The sequence below is a fragment of the Ursus maritimus genome, unplaced genomic scaffold, assembly GCF_017311325.1.
Source record: "Ursus maritimus isolate PB19 unplaced genomic scaffold, ASM1731132v1 scaffold_14, whole genome shotgun sequence".
Taxonomy (NCBI): domain Eukaryota; kingdom Metazoa; phylum Chordata; class Mammalia; order Carnivora; family Ursidae; genus Ursus; species Ursus maritimus.
This window is the reverse complement of record NW_024423786.1, coordinates 59528841-59540861: the sequence shown is the minus strand read 5'-3', so window position 1 is coordinate 59540861 and position 12021 is coordinate 59528841. Positions and strand designations below refer to the sequence as shown.

General features: G+C 61.4%; 2 protein-coding genes and 1 long non-coding RNA gene across 9 annotated transcripts in view; 1 reads left to right on the top strand and 2 right to left on the bottom strand.

Moving 5' to 3' along the window:
* The window catches only part of CAMTA2 (calmodulin binding transcription activator 2), a 17311-nt gene extending 8643 nt beyond the window's left edge, over positions 1 to 8668 (bottom strand). Inside the window, exons 1-11 of one of the 4 annotated variants that reach the window (XM_040629869.1) lie at positions 8570 to 8668; positions 7191 to 7285; positions 6901 to 7004; positions 5603 to 5670; positions 5385 to 5520; positions 4763 to 4849; positions 4390 to 4543; positions 3987 to 4121; positions 2567 to 3510; positions 1868 to 1994; positions 533 to 667 (exon numbers count right to left, since the gene is read on the bottom strand). In XM_040629869.1, coding sequence (XP_040485803.1) covers positions 533 to 667; positions 1868 to 1994; positions 2567 to 3510; positions 3987 to 4121; positions 4390 to 4543; positions 4763 to 4849; positions 5385 to 5520; positions 5603 to 5670; positions 6901 to 7004; positions 7191 to 7221 — 1921 coding nt within the window. In that variant the 5' untranslated portion in view covers positions 7222 to 7285; positions 8570 to 8668. Of the gene's footprint in view, positions 1 to 532; positions 668 to 1867; positions 1995 to 2566; positions 3511 to 3986; positions 4122 to 4389; positions 4544 to 4762; positions 4850 to 5384; positions 5521 to 5602; positions 5671 to 6900; positions 7005 to 7190; positions 7286 to 8569 lie in introns of those variants that run through there. The other 3 variants (XM_040629870.1, XM_040629871.1, XM_040629872.1) reach the window with 3 other exon arrangements.
* Positions 5556 to 6266, top strand: LOC121102604. The gene is made up of 2 exons (XR_005834725.1): positions 5556 to 5647; positions 5845 to 6266. It is a non-coding gene; the product is annotated as an uncharacterized LOC121102604 (long non-coding RNA).
* A 259-nt stretch (positions 8669 to 8927) lies between the features above and the next one.
* Positions 8928 to 12021, bottom strand: part of INCA1 (inhibitor of CDK, cyclin A1 interacting protein 1) — a 5369-nt gene continuing 2275 nt past the window's right edge. For all 4 annotated transcript variants that reach the window (XM_040629865.1, XM_040629867.1, XM_040629866.1 and 1 more), the window contains exons 3-7: positions 10867 to 10980; positions 10612 to 10651; positions 10157 to 10350; positions 9569 to 9734; positions 8928 to 9374 (exon numbers count right to left, since the gene is read on the bottom strand). In XM_040629865.1, the coding sequence (XP_040485799.1) occupies positions 9228 to 9374; positions 9569 to 9734; positions 10157 to 10350; positions 10612 to 10651; positions 10867 to 10980 (661 nt within the window). In that variant the 3' untranslated portion in view covers positions 8928 to 9227. The remainder of the gene's footprint in view (positions 9375 to 9568; positions 9735 to 10156; positions 10351 to 10611; positions 10652 to 10866; positions 10981 to 12021) is intronic.

The following is a 12021-nucleotide window of genomic DNA, read 5'->3' as shown; positions in this document are numbered from 1 at the left end:
GGGAACACACACTTTTCGATTTAATACACATACGTGTGCGCATGTGTCTGTTTGTATAGGGAAGTGTGTCACAGTGTATTAAAGGCAAGTATCCCTGAGGAGTGATACGGTCAATTTTCTACTTTATGTTTCTCTGTTACTCCCAAATTTCTTACTGGAAACACCTATCCCCAAAAATAGAGGAAAAAACAGCAAGGAAATTGAAATACGGGCATCAGGACACACCCCACGTACACCCCACGTACACCCCACGTACACCACTCCAGACCCTGTCCCTGCTCCCGACCCCTGGCCATGCCTGCCTACATCCCACCTTTGGGACAGAGAGACAGGCCAAGAGCTGAGACAAAGACGGCGCCAAGATTTCTAGGGGAGAGGACGTGAAGGACAGTCGCTGCTGCCTTTAGACCTGACCCACAAAGCAAGAGCTGGGAAAGGGTGGAGAATCGGGGGTGGGGCAGCGGCCGCCTGAGTCCTGGGGGCTCTAGGAGCGCGTCCCACTCAAATGTTGGGCCCAACACAGGGAACTCACCGTCCAGTGACAACCAGTCGAGCTGAGTACTAGGCAGTGACAGGAACCGGCGGGCTCGATACTCAAAGAGCACAGAGGCGGAAAGGGGCCCCTCCCGCCCCGCCACCTGCAAAGACACCAGCCCCACTTCATGGGCTGGGGGGGGCAGGGTCAGCGACATGGGCTCTCTCCCCAGCTCCTCCTCTGCCCTCCCCCGCCACCCCGTGAGAGCCACACGACCGTTTCACAGCTGGCTCCGCTGCGCCCTTGCTGGAGGCTGGGAGGCCCCTGGCTGACGTGGCTGTGCGGCCTCTTGGGGTGGGATTCCATTCATTCAAGAACTGAATACCTACTCCGGGCTGGGATTGCAGACCCTGCGGCCGTGTTAGTCAGCACCCAGGCCCGGTAGCCGAGGCTTCGCAGATACCTCTGCTCATGAAGCAGCCTGACCCCCCAGGTCCGGGTGCAGAGGTCACGGGCCTGTGACTGAGGTCAGGGAAGGAGAGGCAGCTGCTCACCAGCAGGGTACAGTGAGAGCTGTGTGCCAGGCTCTCCATGTCTATGGCCTCGGGGACGAAACCACCAGGCCCCGGTCCCCAGACTACAGGCTGACGAATCCCAGCACCCAGCTTCCCTGGTCTCCCCTGGCCTTTCATGCACCACGGGACAGGCTGTCAGATGGGGCAGCAAGTCTGTCACCCTGTCACTCTGCTGGTCCCTGCGGTCCCAGAGCAGCACTGACTGCTGGGTGTAGGGTAAGGAGCAGAGGCGGTGGCAGAAGGGCAGAAGTGAGCCTTGGCAATGACCTCTAGACCATGCTGTCCAACAGAGCTTGCTTCAGTGACGGAAACAGCCTGGATCTGCACCGTCCAGCACGGTAGCACGAAGCCACATGTGACCACTGAACTCTCCACACATGCTTACTGTGAGAGAAGTGCTGAATCTTACATTTGATTTCATTCTAATGAATTTCCACGGGCCCATGTGGCTAATGGCTACCTTACCGGACAGCCCAGGTCTAGGAGGCTATTTCCTTTAGTCCAAGACATGTTGGTCTCTCTTCTCATGCTCCCGAGAGCTCCCTGGATTGGAACCAGAGACTGACTTCAACCAGCCAGAGGGCCTGGATGGACAGTGGAGGCCCACTGGGTCAAATGCCTGAACTCCCAGGCAGGGAGGCCACAGGCCCGAGAAAGCAGACTTCTCCAAGGCCACCAGTCAGCTGAGGACTAGACTGCTTACACCAGAGCCTAGACCTTCTGACACATACACGCAGACTCATCTGCACGTTGGGGGAACACAGGGCTCACCTGCCCGTGAGCCAGCCCCTCCCCTGACTGCTCCCCACCCCCATACCAGGACAGTAGCAGCGTAAGACTCCAGGCTGGACAAGCGAGGCTGGCACAGCGATGTGATCAAAGACACAGGAGTAGTGCTCGGCGGCCTCTGTCCAGGGACCTGTGATGAGCACCTTGACCCCACCCTGCAGAGACAAAGCCCAGAGTCATGCGACTGGAACTTGGTTGGGTGTTCATTCACTCATTCATTCATCATGAATTCAGACCCTGAGGGAGTATCTGCAGTACGGCAGGCCCTGTGCTAGATTCTGGGGTACAGGGCTGGGGCAGGACCCAGCGGGGTGAGGTCAGCTAGCCTGGCCCTCCTCCCAAAACTCCTGCCAGGAACAGGGAACTCACTGCTTCCCCAAAGCTACCAACTCGTGTGCAGACAGCTGTCAGGGGCCGAAGCCCTTGCCTTGGGCTCCCACTTTCCTCCCACCCAAGTTCCTCCTCTCGCTCTCTGGGGCAGCAGAGAGTGGAACTTCACTGCAGGAGACAGACCCTTGGCTGCCCCAAGTCTGCATCGAGGGCACCTGGGGGGCTCACGCAGAGAGGAAGGGGGGAGAGAGGCTACCTGGAGAGACGAGGGAAGCAGCTACTCTGCTCTGCCTACAGAGAGGGGTGGGACGAGAGCGAAGCCGCCACACAGACAGGAGAGAGCAGGTGGCAGCGCGGGGTGAGCAGCGTGGAGGAGGGGCTGGGGCCTGAGGCTCACCTCCGGGTAGGACCACTCTGGGGAGAAGTCTGTGATGGTGCTAAGAGCAGGAGAGAGCTGGGCAGTTGGGGCAGGGGCACCTGGAGCCTCGTCGCTGATGAGCTCTCCCATGAGGTCTGGGAATGATGCAAGACTGAAGGGCTCCAGTTCGCTGGCCCCAGCAGCTCCTCCAAACAAGGCCTCCCCTCTGCCTCCCCTGCCGGCCGGCTCCAGGGGCGCAGGGGAGGGTGGGGGCGAAGGAGGGGGCGAAGGTGCGGGCGGGGCGGCCCTCTGGGCCTTGAGCTCCTCGCCACTGCCATCGTCTTGGATGAAGAAGCGGTTTCCTCTTTTCCCACCTGCTCCTGGTGGAGGAGGGGGACCCCGAGCAGCGGCTTGGGGCTCCAGGGCAGCGGCAGGCTCCAGGGCAGGGCAGGGGATGTGGGCGGCCTCTGCCTCGGGGAAGTCTGGGCTTACCCCTTGCCCCCCTCCGTAGGTCTGGCCCCTCTGGGGGCTGTTGAGAAAACGATCCGGGTCAAAGGCAGGGCTGGGAGGAGCCGGCGGGGCAGAGGCCTCGGAGCCTACCACCACAGCCAAGCTCACGGAAGGCCGAGGATCAGCCTGGGGAGCCAGGTGCCTGGTGGGCGTCAAGCCCCCGGTACGCTGCTCCAGTCCCGCCAGGAGGAGGATTGCGGTGCCTCCTCTGGATGAACCCCCTCGAGAGGTGGGAGGGCTCGGTCTGATCTCTAGGGGTTCTGCAAAGCCGGAGGACGAGGAGGACGAGGAGGAAGAAGAGGACGGGGAAGTATGTGCCTTGGGGAGCTCCGGGGGAAGAGGGGCTATGAGCGGAGGGGGCTCAGGGGGGTGGGGGTGGGGGACAGAGGTCAGGGTTAAAGCTCGGGGCTCCACTTTGGGAGAGATGATGCGGTGTTTCGTGCTGCTGCATTTGTGGGTGAGGCTCCCGGAACCTGCAGTGGAAAGGGGTGGGAGGATCACTGTTCTCCCCCTTCCCTTACGGTCCCTTCCCAGCAGCTGCCACCAGCTTCCTGGCACTGGGCCCTGTAGGAGGGGTGTACTACCGGCCGTGGCCACTGGGAGGCAGGAGTGGTCCCCACCCCTGCCCTCGCCCCAATTAAACAGGACAGGAGCAGCGCCCCAGGTAGAGTAGCTGAGAACAGATAAAGTCACACAACCAAAGGAGTACCAACTAGGAATAAAGCTAAGGCTCGGTGTAAATGGTCATGTTGGCGTGGCCCGGAGCCGCTAAGGACAGCACACAGATCAAGAGTCTGGGCCGGCGGGCGAGCACCCGGACGGGAAGGGCTCTGTTCATCTGGCCATCTTTCTGAGATATGCAAAACACATGCAAATCAGCATGCAAATCCCAGCAGGCCAGCCATGCGGAGGCCTGAGGAAGACAGCGCCGGGGTCCGGGGTCACTCACCGAGGCCCCCACTGCAGAGGCAGGCGTGTGTCCGCGGCGCGGGCTTGGTCGGGTGGGTGTCCAGGATCTGCTGCACCAGCTGCTCCACAGAGAAGCCCTCTGTCCCGTTGCCACAGCTCCACCTGATGCCATGAACTGGAAGAGCGCTGGGGTCGGGGGGAGTCTGTGGGACCCCACGGGACAGCCCCCCGAGCACCTGGGATGCCCCACGACTTCTGGCCAGCAGCCTCAGAGCTCACAAACGTCCCTTCAACCCCTTCTACTCAAAAACGCCAGGAATCCTGTGCCCCCTCGGGGAAGCACCCCCCTGGCTTGCAGGGAGCCACTCACCCCCCGCTGGTGGGTACAGAGCCCCCCCCACACCTCGGGAGGCCCATCTCCATGCCCCCTGGGAGTGCCTTACACATGGGCTTCAGCTGCCCCAGCAGCTCCTCCCGGGACCACTTCAGCCACTCGCGACGGTCGCTGCTGATGGAACAGAAGATGGGGCTGCAGCCCTTCCCGCAATCCTCCAGGGCGGGGACATTCAGGTAGTGCACAAGCACGATGTCAGGGTTCTGGGAGCACAGGGCACACACACAGTGCCGTGGGGTCCCTGCTCTCTTCCCAGGCAACCCCCACCCCCAGTCCTGGCGCCCTCCTCCCCCACCCCTCTCTCCTCTTCCCAGGCTCTTACTCCCACTCAGAACCCAGAGGTCCTTCCCTCCATCATCTCAGATCCCATCTCCCTCAAAGAGCCAGGAAGCCCCCAGCTGCTGGAGCCCTGCCGCCCTTACCTGGAGCAGCCAGTAGCAGCGCCGATGGAATGTGGGGACGATGGAAGAGTGAACGTAGCAGCCATAGAGACACTGCCAGGAGACAGGCTGGGGTGGGGGGAGGGCTAGTCTGCTCCCCAACTCTTCCTCTGTTCAGTCCCTTTGCAGGAATCCCAATCTTTCCACCAGTTCCTGTTCAGCCCTCGCCTACCCCCACCTACTCCCCATCCCAGCACCCCGCGCCACGGATGGGGTCAAGAGAAGGGAACGGTGGGGCTGGGGCCTTATAAGGCAGAGCAGACTGGGCATATGGGAGGGACTGTCTAGAGATCAGAGCACATCTGAGAAGAGAAGCAGTGATTCGGGGGAGGGAAACCCAGGCTCAGAGGTTCAGGACTTGGACCCCTGAGGGAAACGCAAGAGAAATGAGGGGAACGAGCCTGGGCGCCCTCTGGGGGAGCCTAAGTCCTGGAGAGCTGGGTCATGGAGGGACGTGGGAGGTGGCGCGTGGGCCAAGCCACCCACTGGCTGAGCCACGGGATTGAGAAGGGAAGCGTAGCCGGGAGGGCAGGAGGAGGTGGGCCGGAGCCCCGCTGAGGACGGAGGAGGGCGGCCGGGGCCCACGGCTGGACGCCCGCCTCACCTCCATGCCCTGGACCTTCAGCTTCATGTGGTCCTCTCGCGTGGTCTTCCCATCCTTCCGTTTCTTCCACAGGTAGCCGTCCTTCCGGTACTTCACTTTCTTGCGGTTGTAGAGGATGATGGAGCCGTTCTGAGGCCTAACGAGGGGAGGCCTGGCCTTGAGTCCTGCAGCGGGAACCCAGGAGCCCAGCCACTGCCCACCTTCACAAACCTGCTCACCTTGTCTTTGGGGCACAGGACAGCCACTCGTCATGCTTCTCAAAGGTGATCAAGTACGATGCGATCTCCTGTAGGACAAAGGGCATTCAGTTGGGGGTCCCTGCATAGAGTCTGGGGCTGGCCTCCCACTCTGCGGAGCCCCGGCAGCTAGTGGAGGCTCCCAGCAAGGACCACTGCCCCCCTGAGTCCCAGGCTCCATCTCAGACCCAAGTCTAATCTCTCCTTCCTTCCCTCTCAACCAGGGCCAAGTCTAAACTCTCCATCCTCCGTGCTTCGTGCTGCATATGATTTTACTTTCCAAATCCCATTTTTGTGCCACTTCCTGACTCAGAAAACCTCAATGGCTTGACACTGGCAGGAGGTCCAAATTCCTCTGCCTGACTCCAAGCTTCTCCCAGACCAGGGATAGGACCGCCGCCCGCTCCCACCATTTATCTGTATTCCACCTACCATTCCTGCCAGACCAGCCACTGACTCTTCTCTGAATATGCCCTGAGCCGTGAGCTCCTGAATGTTAGTGCCCCCGCGGGCCTGAAGCGCCATGCACTCATTTCTCTGAGCCTGGACATCCTAGTCATGCCACAGACCACATGCCTTCCCACATCTCCACGAAGCCCCGCTCCCTGCCCTCGCCTTTCCTGCAATTACAACCACCACACACGCATATGCTCTCTTGCTGACGATTCTCGCCTAACGAAACAATCAAGCCAATGACGATCGAGTGCCAGCTACACACACAGCATTGTGTGTGTGTGTGTGTGTGTGTGGATCGAGTGCCAACTACACACACAGCATTGTGTGTGTGTGTGTGTGTGTGTGTGTGTGTGTGTATGTGTTGGGAANTGTGTGTGTGTGTGTGTGTGTGTGTGTGTGTATGTGTTGGGAGGGCGGGGGGGATGGAAGGTGTGTAACACGAGGACTGTGCCTCCAGAAGGAGCCATCATCAGTGGTTGTTAAAAGCAAAGGCTCCGGAGTTAAATAAACGACACAAGGTAGACCCGTCTCCTCTTCTATACACGGGGAGAAGTGTCTGCTCCACAGTGTCCTTAAAGGACGGAGTGAGGTAACCCCGAGCAGGTGCTCAGCAGAGCGCTCGGTCTGTAAGAAAGGGAGCCTGCTATCATTTTCACCCAGGTGCACAGGCCCAGGAGTGAGCGTCCACAGACAGATGCAGGTCTTTACACCTCCTCTGTGACCCCCAAAGAGCTTAGAGCAGTCCTCTGCACTGGGGAAGACCCCCACTCAGCTCCCTCCAGCCCACCTTGCTGGGCCCTACCCCCCAAGGCTCCCTGGAAAACCTCATTTGTGTTCCAGCGAAGCCGCTCTGGAGGCAGCAACGGACAGCGAGGAAGACACTCCAGCAGCTTCTTGGGGAGAAAGATCTTCAGGTGGTGGTTGTTCTCTAGAGGGGACCGGAAGGGAGGGCTCAGTGTGCTTACTCTGACACCTCCAACAACCCAGGGCAAAGGGGCTGAACCCAAAGCACTGGGGGGGACTGGAACCATGACATGGACAGCGGGGATCCAAGAATTCGAGGGTCACTGCAGCGGGAAGAAAGAAGGGCTGGGAACCTGGACAGTGAACTCACCGGCAACCTCGGTGGTGTCCTTGGTATTCATGGTGAGGGCTCCAGGGGGCAAGGTCACCCCCGGCCTGAGGGGCCGGGGGGAGGGGGAGTCTGTGCTAGGAAGGGAGAGAACAAGGTCATGGCAGAAGCCCTCCCACACTGACCCAGGATGAGGAGGACGGGATGGGAGAGGGGTGCAGAACTGGGTTTTGATATCCAGGAAAGATGAGGGGGCAGGGGGAAGAGGCCAGACTGAGATGTGAGGAGAGCTGGGCATGGAGGAGAGGGAGACTCCAGACGCGGCGCCAGGAGCCAGCACGAGTGGGGAGACACCACGGACATGGTCATCAGGAAGAGACCAGTGGGGTGGGGGAGGGGGAAGGCTGGCGAGGCTGCGAGTCCCAGGCTCTACAGCAGGAGCTCTTCTGAGGCTGGGAGCTACCGTGGGGTCAGGGCCTGGGGGCTGGCACTCCGGGCACCTGGTCCTTGGAGGACTGTTCGGCAAATGGGAGCCTGGATGCTGGGGGGAGGGCAGGAGATCTAAGTCCGCTGGAGAGCTGGGCCTTACAAGACACACCCTGGGTTCCTTCTCGATTTGATATTTGCAAGGGGAAGGGCAGATCTGATGACTGCTCGTAACCTCCTCCCTCTCCTCCACGTTGGTCAGGGCCAGCTCGGATCTGGGCCAGGTACCCAGGCCCTGGCTTCCCACCCTCAGGACAACCCATCCTCCACTCCGAAGCTCACGGCCCTCCCCACCCCTCCCCCACCAGCGCTCTCCCCAAACGCCTCCGCTTCCCCTGTCCTCCAGGCCCACCGTACCCCATCTACCACTCTGGCTCCAGCCTGAGCCCCCACCCTCCCGAGGGAACAGATGGAAGCCGGAGGATGCTCTCTGCGCGGGCTCCAGGCGGCGGGCTCCGCCAGGTGTCCGGGGTGGAGAGGGGAGGAGGCCCGTCCGCGCTGGCCGTGTGCAGGGCAGCTGGGTCGGGGTAAGGACTCCGCCCCAGGGCGCAGGTGCGCAGTCCCAGCCCGGCAGCCGGCCAGGGTGCGGAGCGGCCCGGGGCGGGGGTCCCCGGAGAAGCCCCGACGTGGGAGGGTCCGCCGCCCGCCAGCACGCAGGGGCGCTCCGGAGACGCCACGGGACAGAGCCCGAGGGCGCGCGGCGGCGAGGGTCGGGCCGGGGCGCGGGGTCCCCCGGAGGTGCCGGCGCCGCAGGTCCGTCGCGGGGCCCTGCGTGTTGCGGCGCCCCCTGGCGCGGGGGAGGAGGACGGGAGCCGGCGTGGGGGCGAGCCGGGAGGAGGGGCGGGGGTCCCCGCGCCGCGCGCCCGCGGCCCGGCCCCGGAGCGGCGCCCCCTGGCGCGGGGGCGGAGAGGCGGGCAAGACGCCCCGGCTCTTACCTCCCGGGGTCCCGCGGGTGACGGCGGCAGCGGCCATTCTACCCCACACCGACCCCCCCCCCGGCGCCCGCTGACAGCGGCGTCCGACGTCACTGCGCACGGGGCGGGGCTTCCCCGTTAAGGGGATGGGGGGCGGCCGGGCCGCCCTGGGCGGCGGCCGCGGGGCGGGGGGCGCGGGGCGGGGCGGGACAGCCGCGCCGCGGGCAGGCTTCCGGGGTCCCGGAGGGGCCGGGGACCCTGGGGCTCGGCGGGACCTAGGCCGACTTCACTTTGGCTGGTTCTTGCAGGAGGGGACGGCGCCCTCCCTCCCCACGAGCCTCTCCATCGCTGCTCCCCGGGCAGAAAGACACTCTGGGCACGACTTGCTTGCTTTTTAATGCCAGAACAGAGGAGGGAGCGCAGTGCCCGGGATCGGGCCTGGGGAGGGGGCAGTCCGCCCTGGGGAGCCCCGCGAGGGGCGGGTTGACCAGGGAAGCCAAGGGGGCTGTTAGCGCCCCGTGCTGGGGGTGGGGGCAGCTGGGAGAGGCTAAGGAAAGGGAAACGCCTCGCTGTCACAGTCGAGGAGGCTCTAGGGCCGCCAGCAAGCCTGGGGCCCGTGAGGCGGGGGTGGGGGGGGGGGTGGGGGTCATCTGGGACATCTGGGGCCTGAGGTCCGTCCTCACTCCTCAGACTGCACCTGCATCCCCCAGGGCTTGCAGAGGAGCTTCCTGCTGGCTGTGGCAGCGCTGTAGGAGGCCAGGGAGCCCAGCCGCCTGGGGAGGCAAGACCCCCCCTGGCCCAGGGGGCTCCAGGGAGACCAGAGCAGCTGTAAGGATGAGAAGAGCAGGAAAGGCGGTCTCTCCAGGTTTCCTAGCCCCCAAGCCCAGGCACCCCTGCCTCTCTGTTTTGTTTTTCTCCAGGCCAGCCACCCAACCTGGGGCTCTGGGCTTCCGCTGTCCCACCACGCAAGACCAGGCACCCCCGCACCCTCCTCCATCCCACCAGGTTCCTCCACCAGACCTGGGGCTGGCCACTGGTGAGAGGGTGGCCGTCTTCCTGTAGATAGGCAGCCCTCTCCTCTTCCAGACCCCGGTATTCGGTGGCGCTGGGGACTCTACGGCGGTCATCAGCTAGCGCCAGGGGCTCAGATGCGGCCCCAGAGCAGCCCCACTGGGCCTTCTTCTGTCTGTAGGGTCGTGAGGCCTAGGAACTCGGAGCCTGGAGGCCAGGCTTCCTATCGCTCCACTCTTCACCTCTCTGCCCTGAAATACTTCCTACTGGGACCCAGGGGTGTTATCACTGGACTTCCAACCCTCCACCCTCAGCTTCCTGCTCCCCTCAGATTGGAGCACCCTCATTCTGGGGACTCAGAGGTGACCTGTGGCTGCCTACTACCCTCCGGTTCTATGGACCTGTCAGGACCTTTCCTGTCTTCGGTGGCCCGTTTCCACTCCTTGCGGCCCCTGTGGTTCATCCTCCACCCCCAGTTCCCTCCCAGTCCCCGTACAGCCTCCAGTTCCTCCAAAGCTCTCAACCCCTTCCTTAGTTCAAACCCTCCTGCCCCCAAACCCTGCTTGGCTCCCAGAGCCCAGATGTCTCTCTCCTTACTCATTGATGAGTCTCTGTCGCCTCCTCAGATCCTCCAGGTGATAAGTGACTGCCCTCACCCGGGCTGGGATGCCCCCAGGTCCCTGCTGCATTCCTGCCAAATGCGGCCTCCTTCTCTTTCTTCTGCAAAGCACCTCCGGTGGTGGGAGCCCCTCAGGGGGGTACAGGCCAGGCTGGGAGCATCCAGTGGCTCTCTGTGCCCAAGAATGGGGGCTAAGGGGCCAGAGGGCAGAACTGGGCCTCCCAAGGGAGGGCTTGGACTGAAACAGGGAGTCAGGGGTCTCGGGAAGCCCAGGTGGTGGAAACAGGGTGACGGATGCAAAGAAAGGAGGGCATGGTCCGTGCACTGGTTGGGGGACAGTGGAGGGAAGAGGTGATAAAGGTCAGCTGAGGATAGGATGGCAGTGGGTACGATTTTAACCGAGAAGTGCTGAAGGACACAACGTTCGTCATACCAGCAGGGGTGGGGTGTACTGTTCTTCCGTCCAGGTGGGGCTGTAAAGCACACAAGGGGGGCTACTTGCAGAGGACACCCCCATCCCTATTGCTTCTCTGACCGCCTCTCCCAACCACCTGTCCGTCTGGCAGTAGGAGCTACGGTGTCCGTCGGCCAGTGGGCCATTGGTCCCCAGACGAGGGCTTATTGCTATAAGGCTTAGTGTAAAACTGTACAGCCTTATTTCCCCCGCCTTTTCTCTGTGTCTACCCACCTGGGCCCTTGGCTAAGGTTGTCCCAGAAGAGGTCTCCGTATCGCTGGGGCATCAGTCCGAGGCTCTGGGAAGGCAAGCCAGGGGGTGCAGATCGGCGGACCACCCTGGAACACCTGAGAAGAGGACAAGGGAGGCTCAGGACTGGCTCACCCCTCACAGCGCCCACTCACTCCACAGATTCGAGGGTCCCGTCTCTCCTTGCGACCGTATGGCTGCCCGGGACCCTCCAGCCACGTGCTCTCTTAGCCATTTCAGCTGAGGAGGTGGTGAGATTTCTGATTTGCTGGGGTGAGGGTAGAGACTAGCAGTTGTTTGAGCTGCAGATCTCGCCAAATCTCCAACGTCTGAGCCCTGCGACCAGAGACCATCGCATTCAGCTGTTAGAGAGGAAGGCCCCAGTGACTCCGCCGATGTGACAGGCAGGTTCTGTCCGGTCAATGCAAGGACCCAGCAGCGCAGGGTCTTCACTCTTCACTCCTGCTTTGTCTCCCCTAACTCAAAGAAACTACTATTGTAGGTAGCAAGGGGTGTGCAGAGCTGTTTGAGACAGGGCTCAATACTTCCAAAGTCCCCAGACTGGATGCCAACTGGTCTCCTGCTCCCCAGGGGAGTGTCCTAGATCTTGGCCTGGGCCCTCTCTCTTCTCATCTCCATCTCTCCTTATGCGATCTCTCCCAGGCCTGTGACTTTAAATACTACCAACGTGCTAAGGACTCCCAAATCCATATCCTCCCCTGGACTCCAGACTTGGAGTCCACATCTCCTCCCCAGCCTTCCCCACCTCACGGGAAGGCCCCTCAAATGCCCAATTGCTAGAGACCACAAACCTGGTGTGCCTCACTTTCCCTCAACTGCCATATCCAGTCCATCAGCAAGTCGTCTCAGTTCTACATCTAAAATATACCCAGATTATTTAAAATAAAAAAATCAAAAAATAAAGTTTCACTTAAATTTAAAAAAGGGGGGGATGCACTTGGCTGGCTCAGTAGGTAGAGCACGAGACGCTCGATCTCAGGGTCGTGCATTCAAGCCCCACATTGGGCGGCGTAGAGCCCACTTAGAGTAAAAAAAATAAAATTTTAAAAAAGTTGCATTTAAATTTTAAAAAGATAAAAAATAAAATAAAATAAAATAAAATAAAATAAAATAAAATA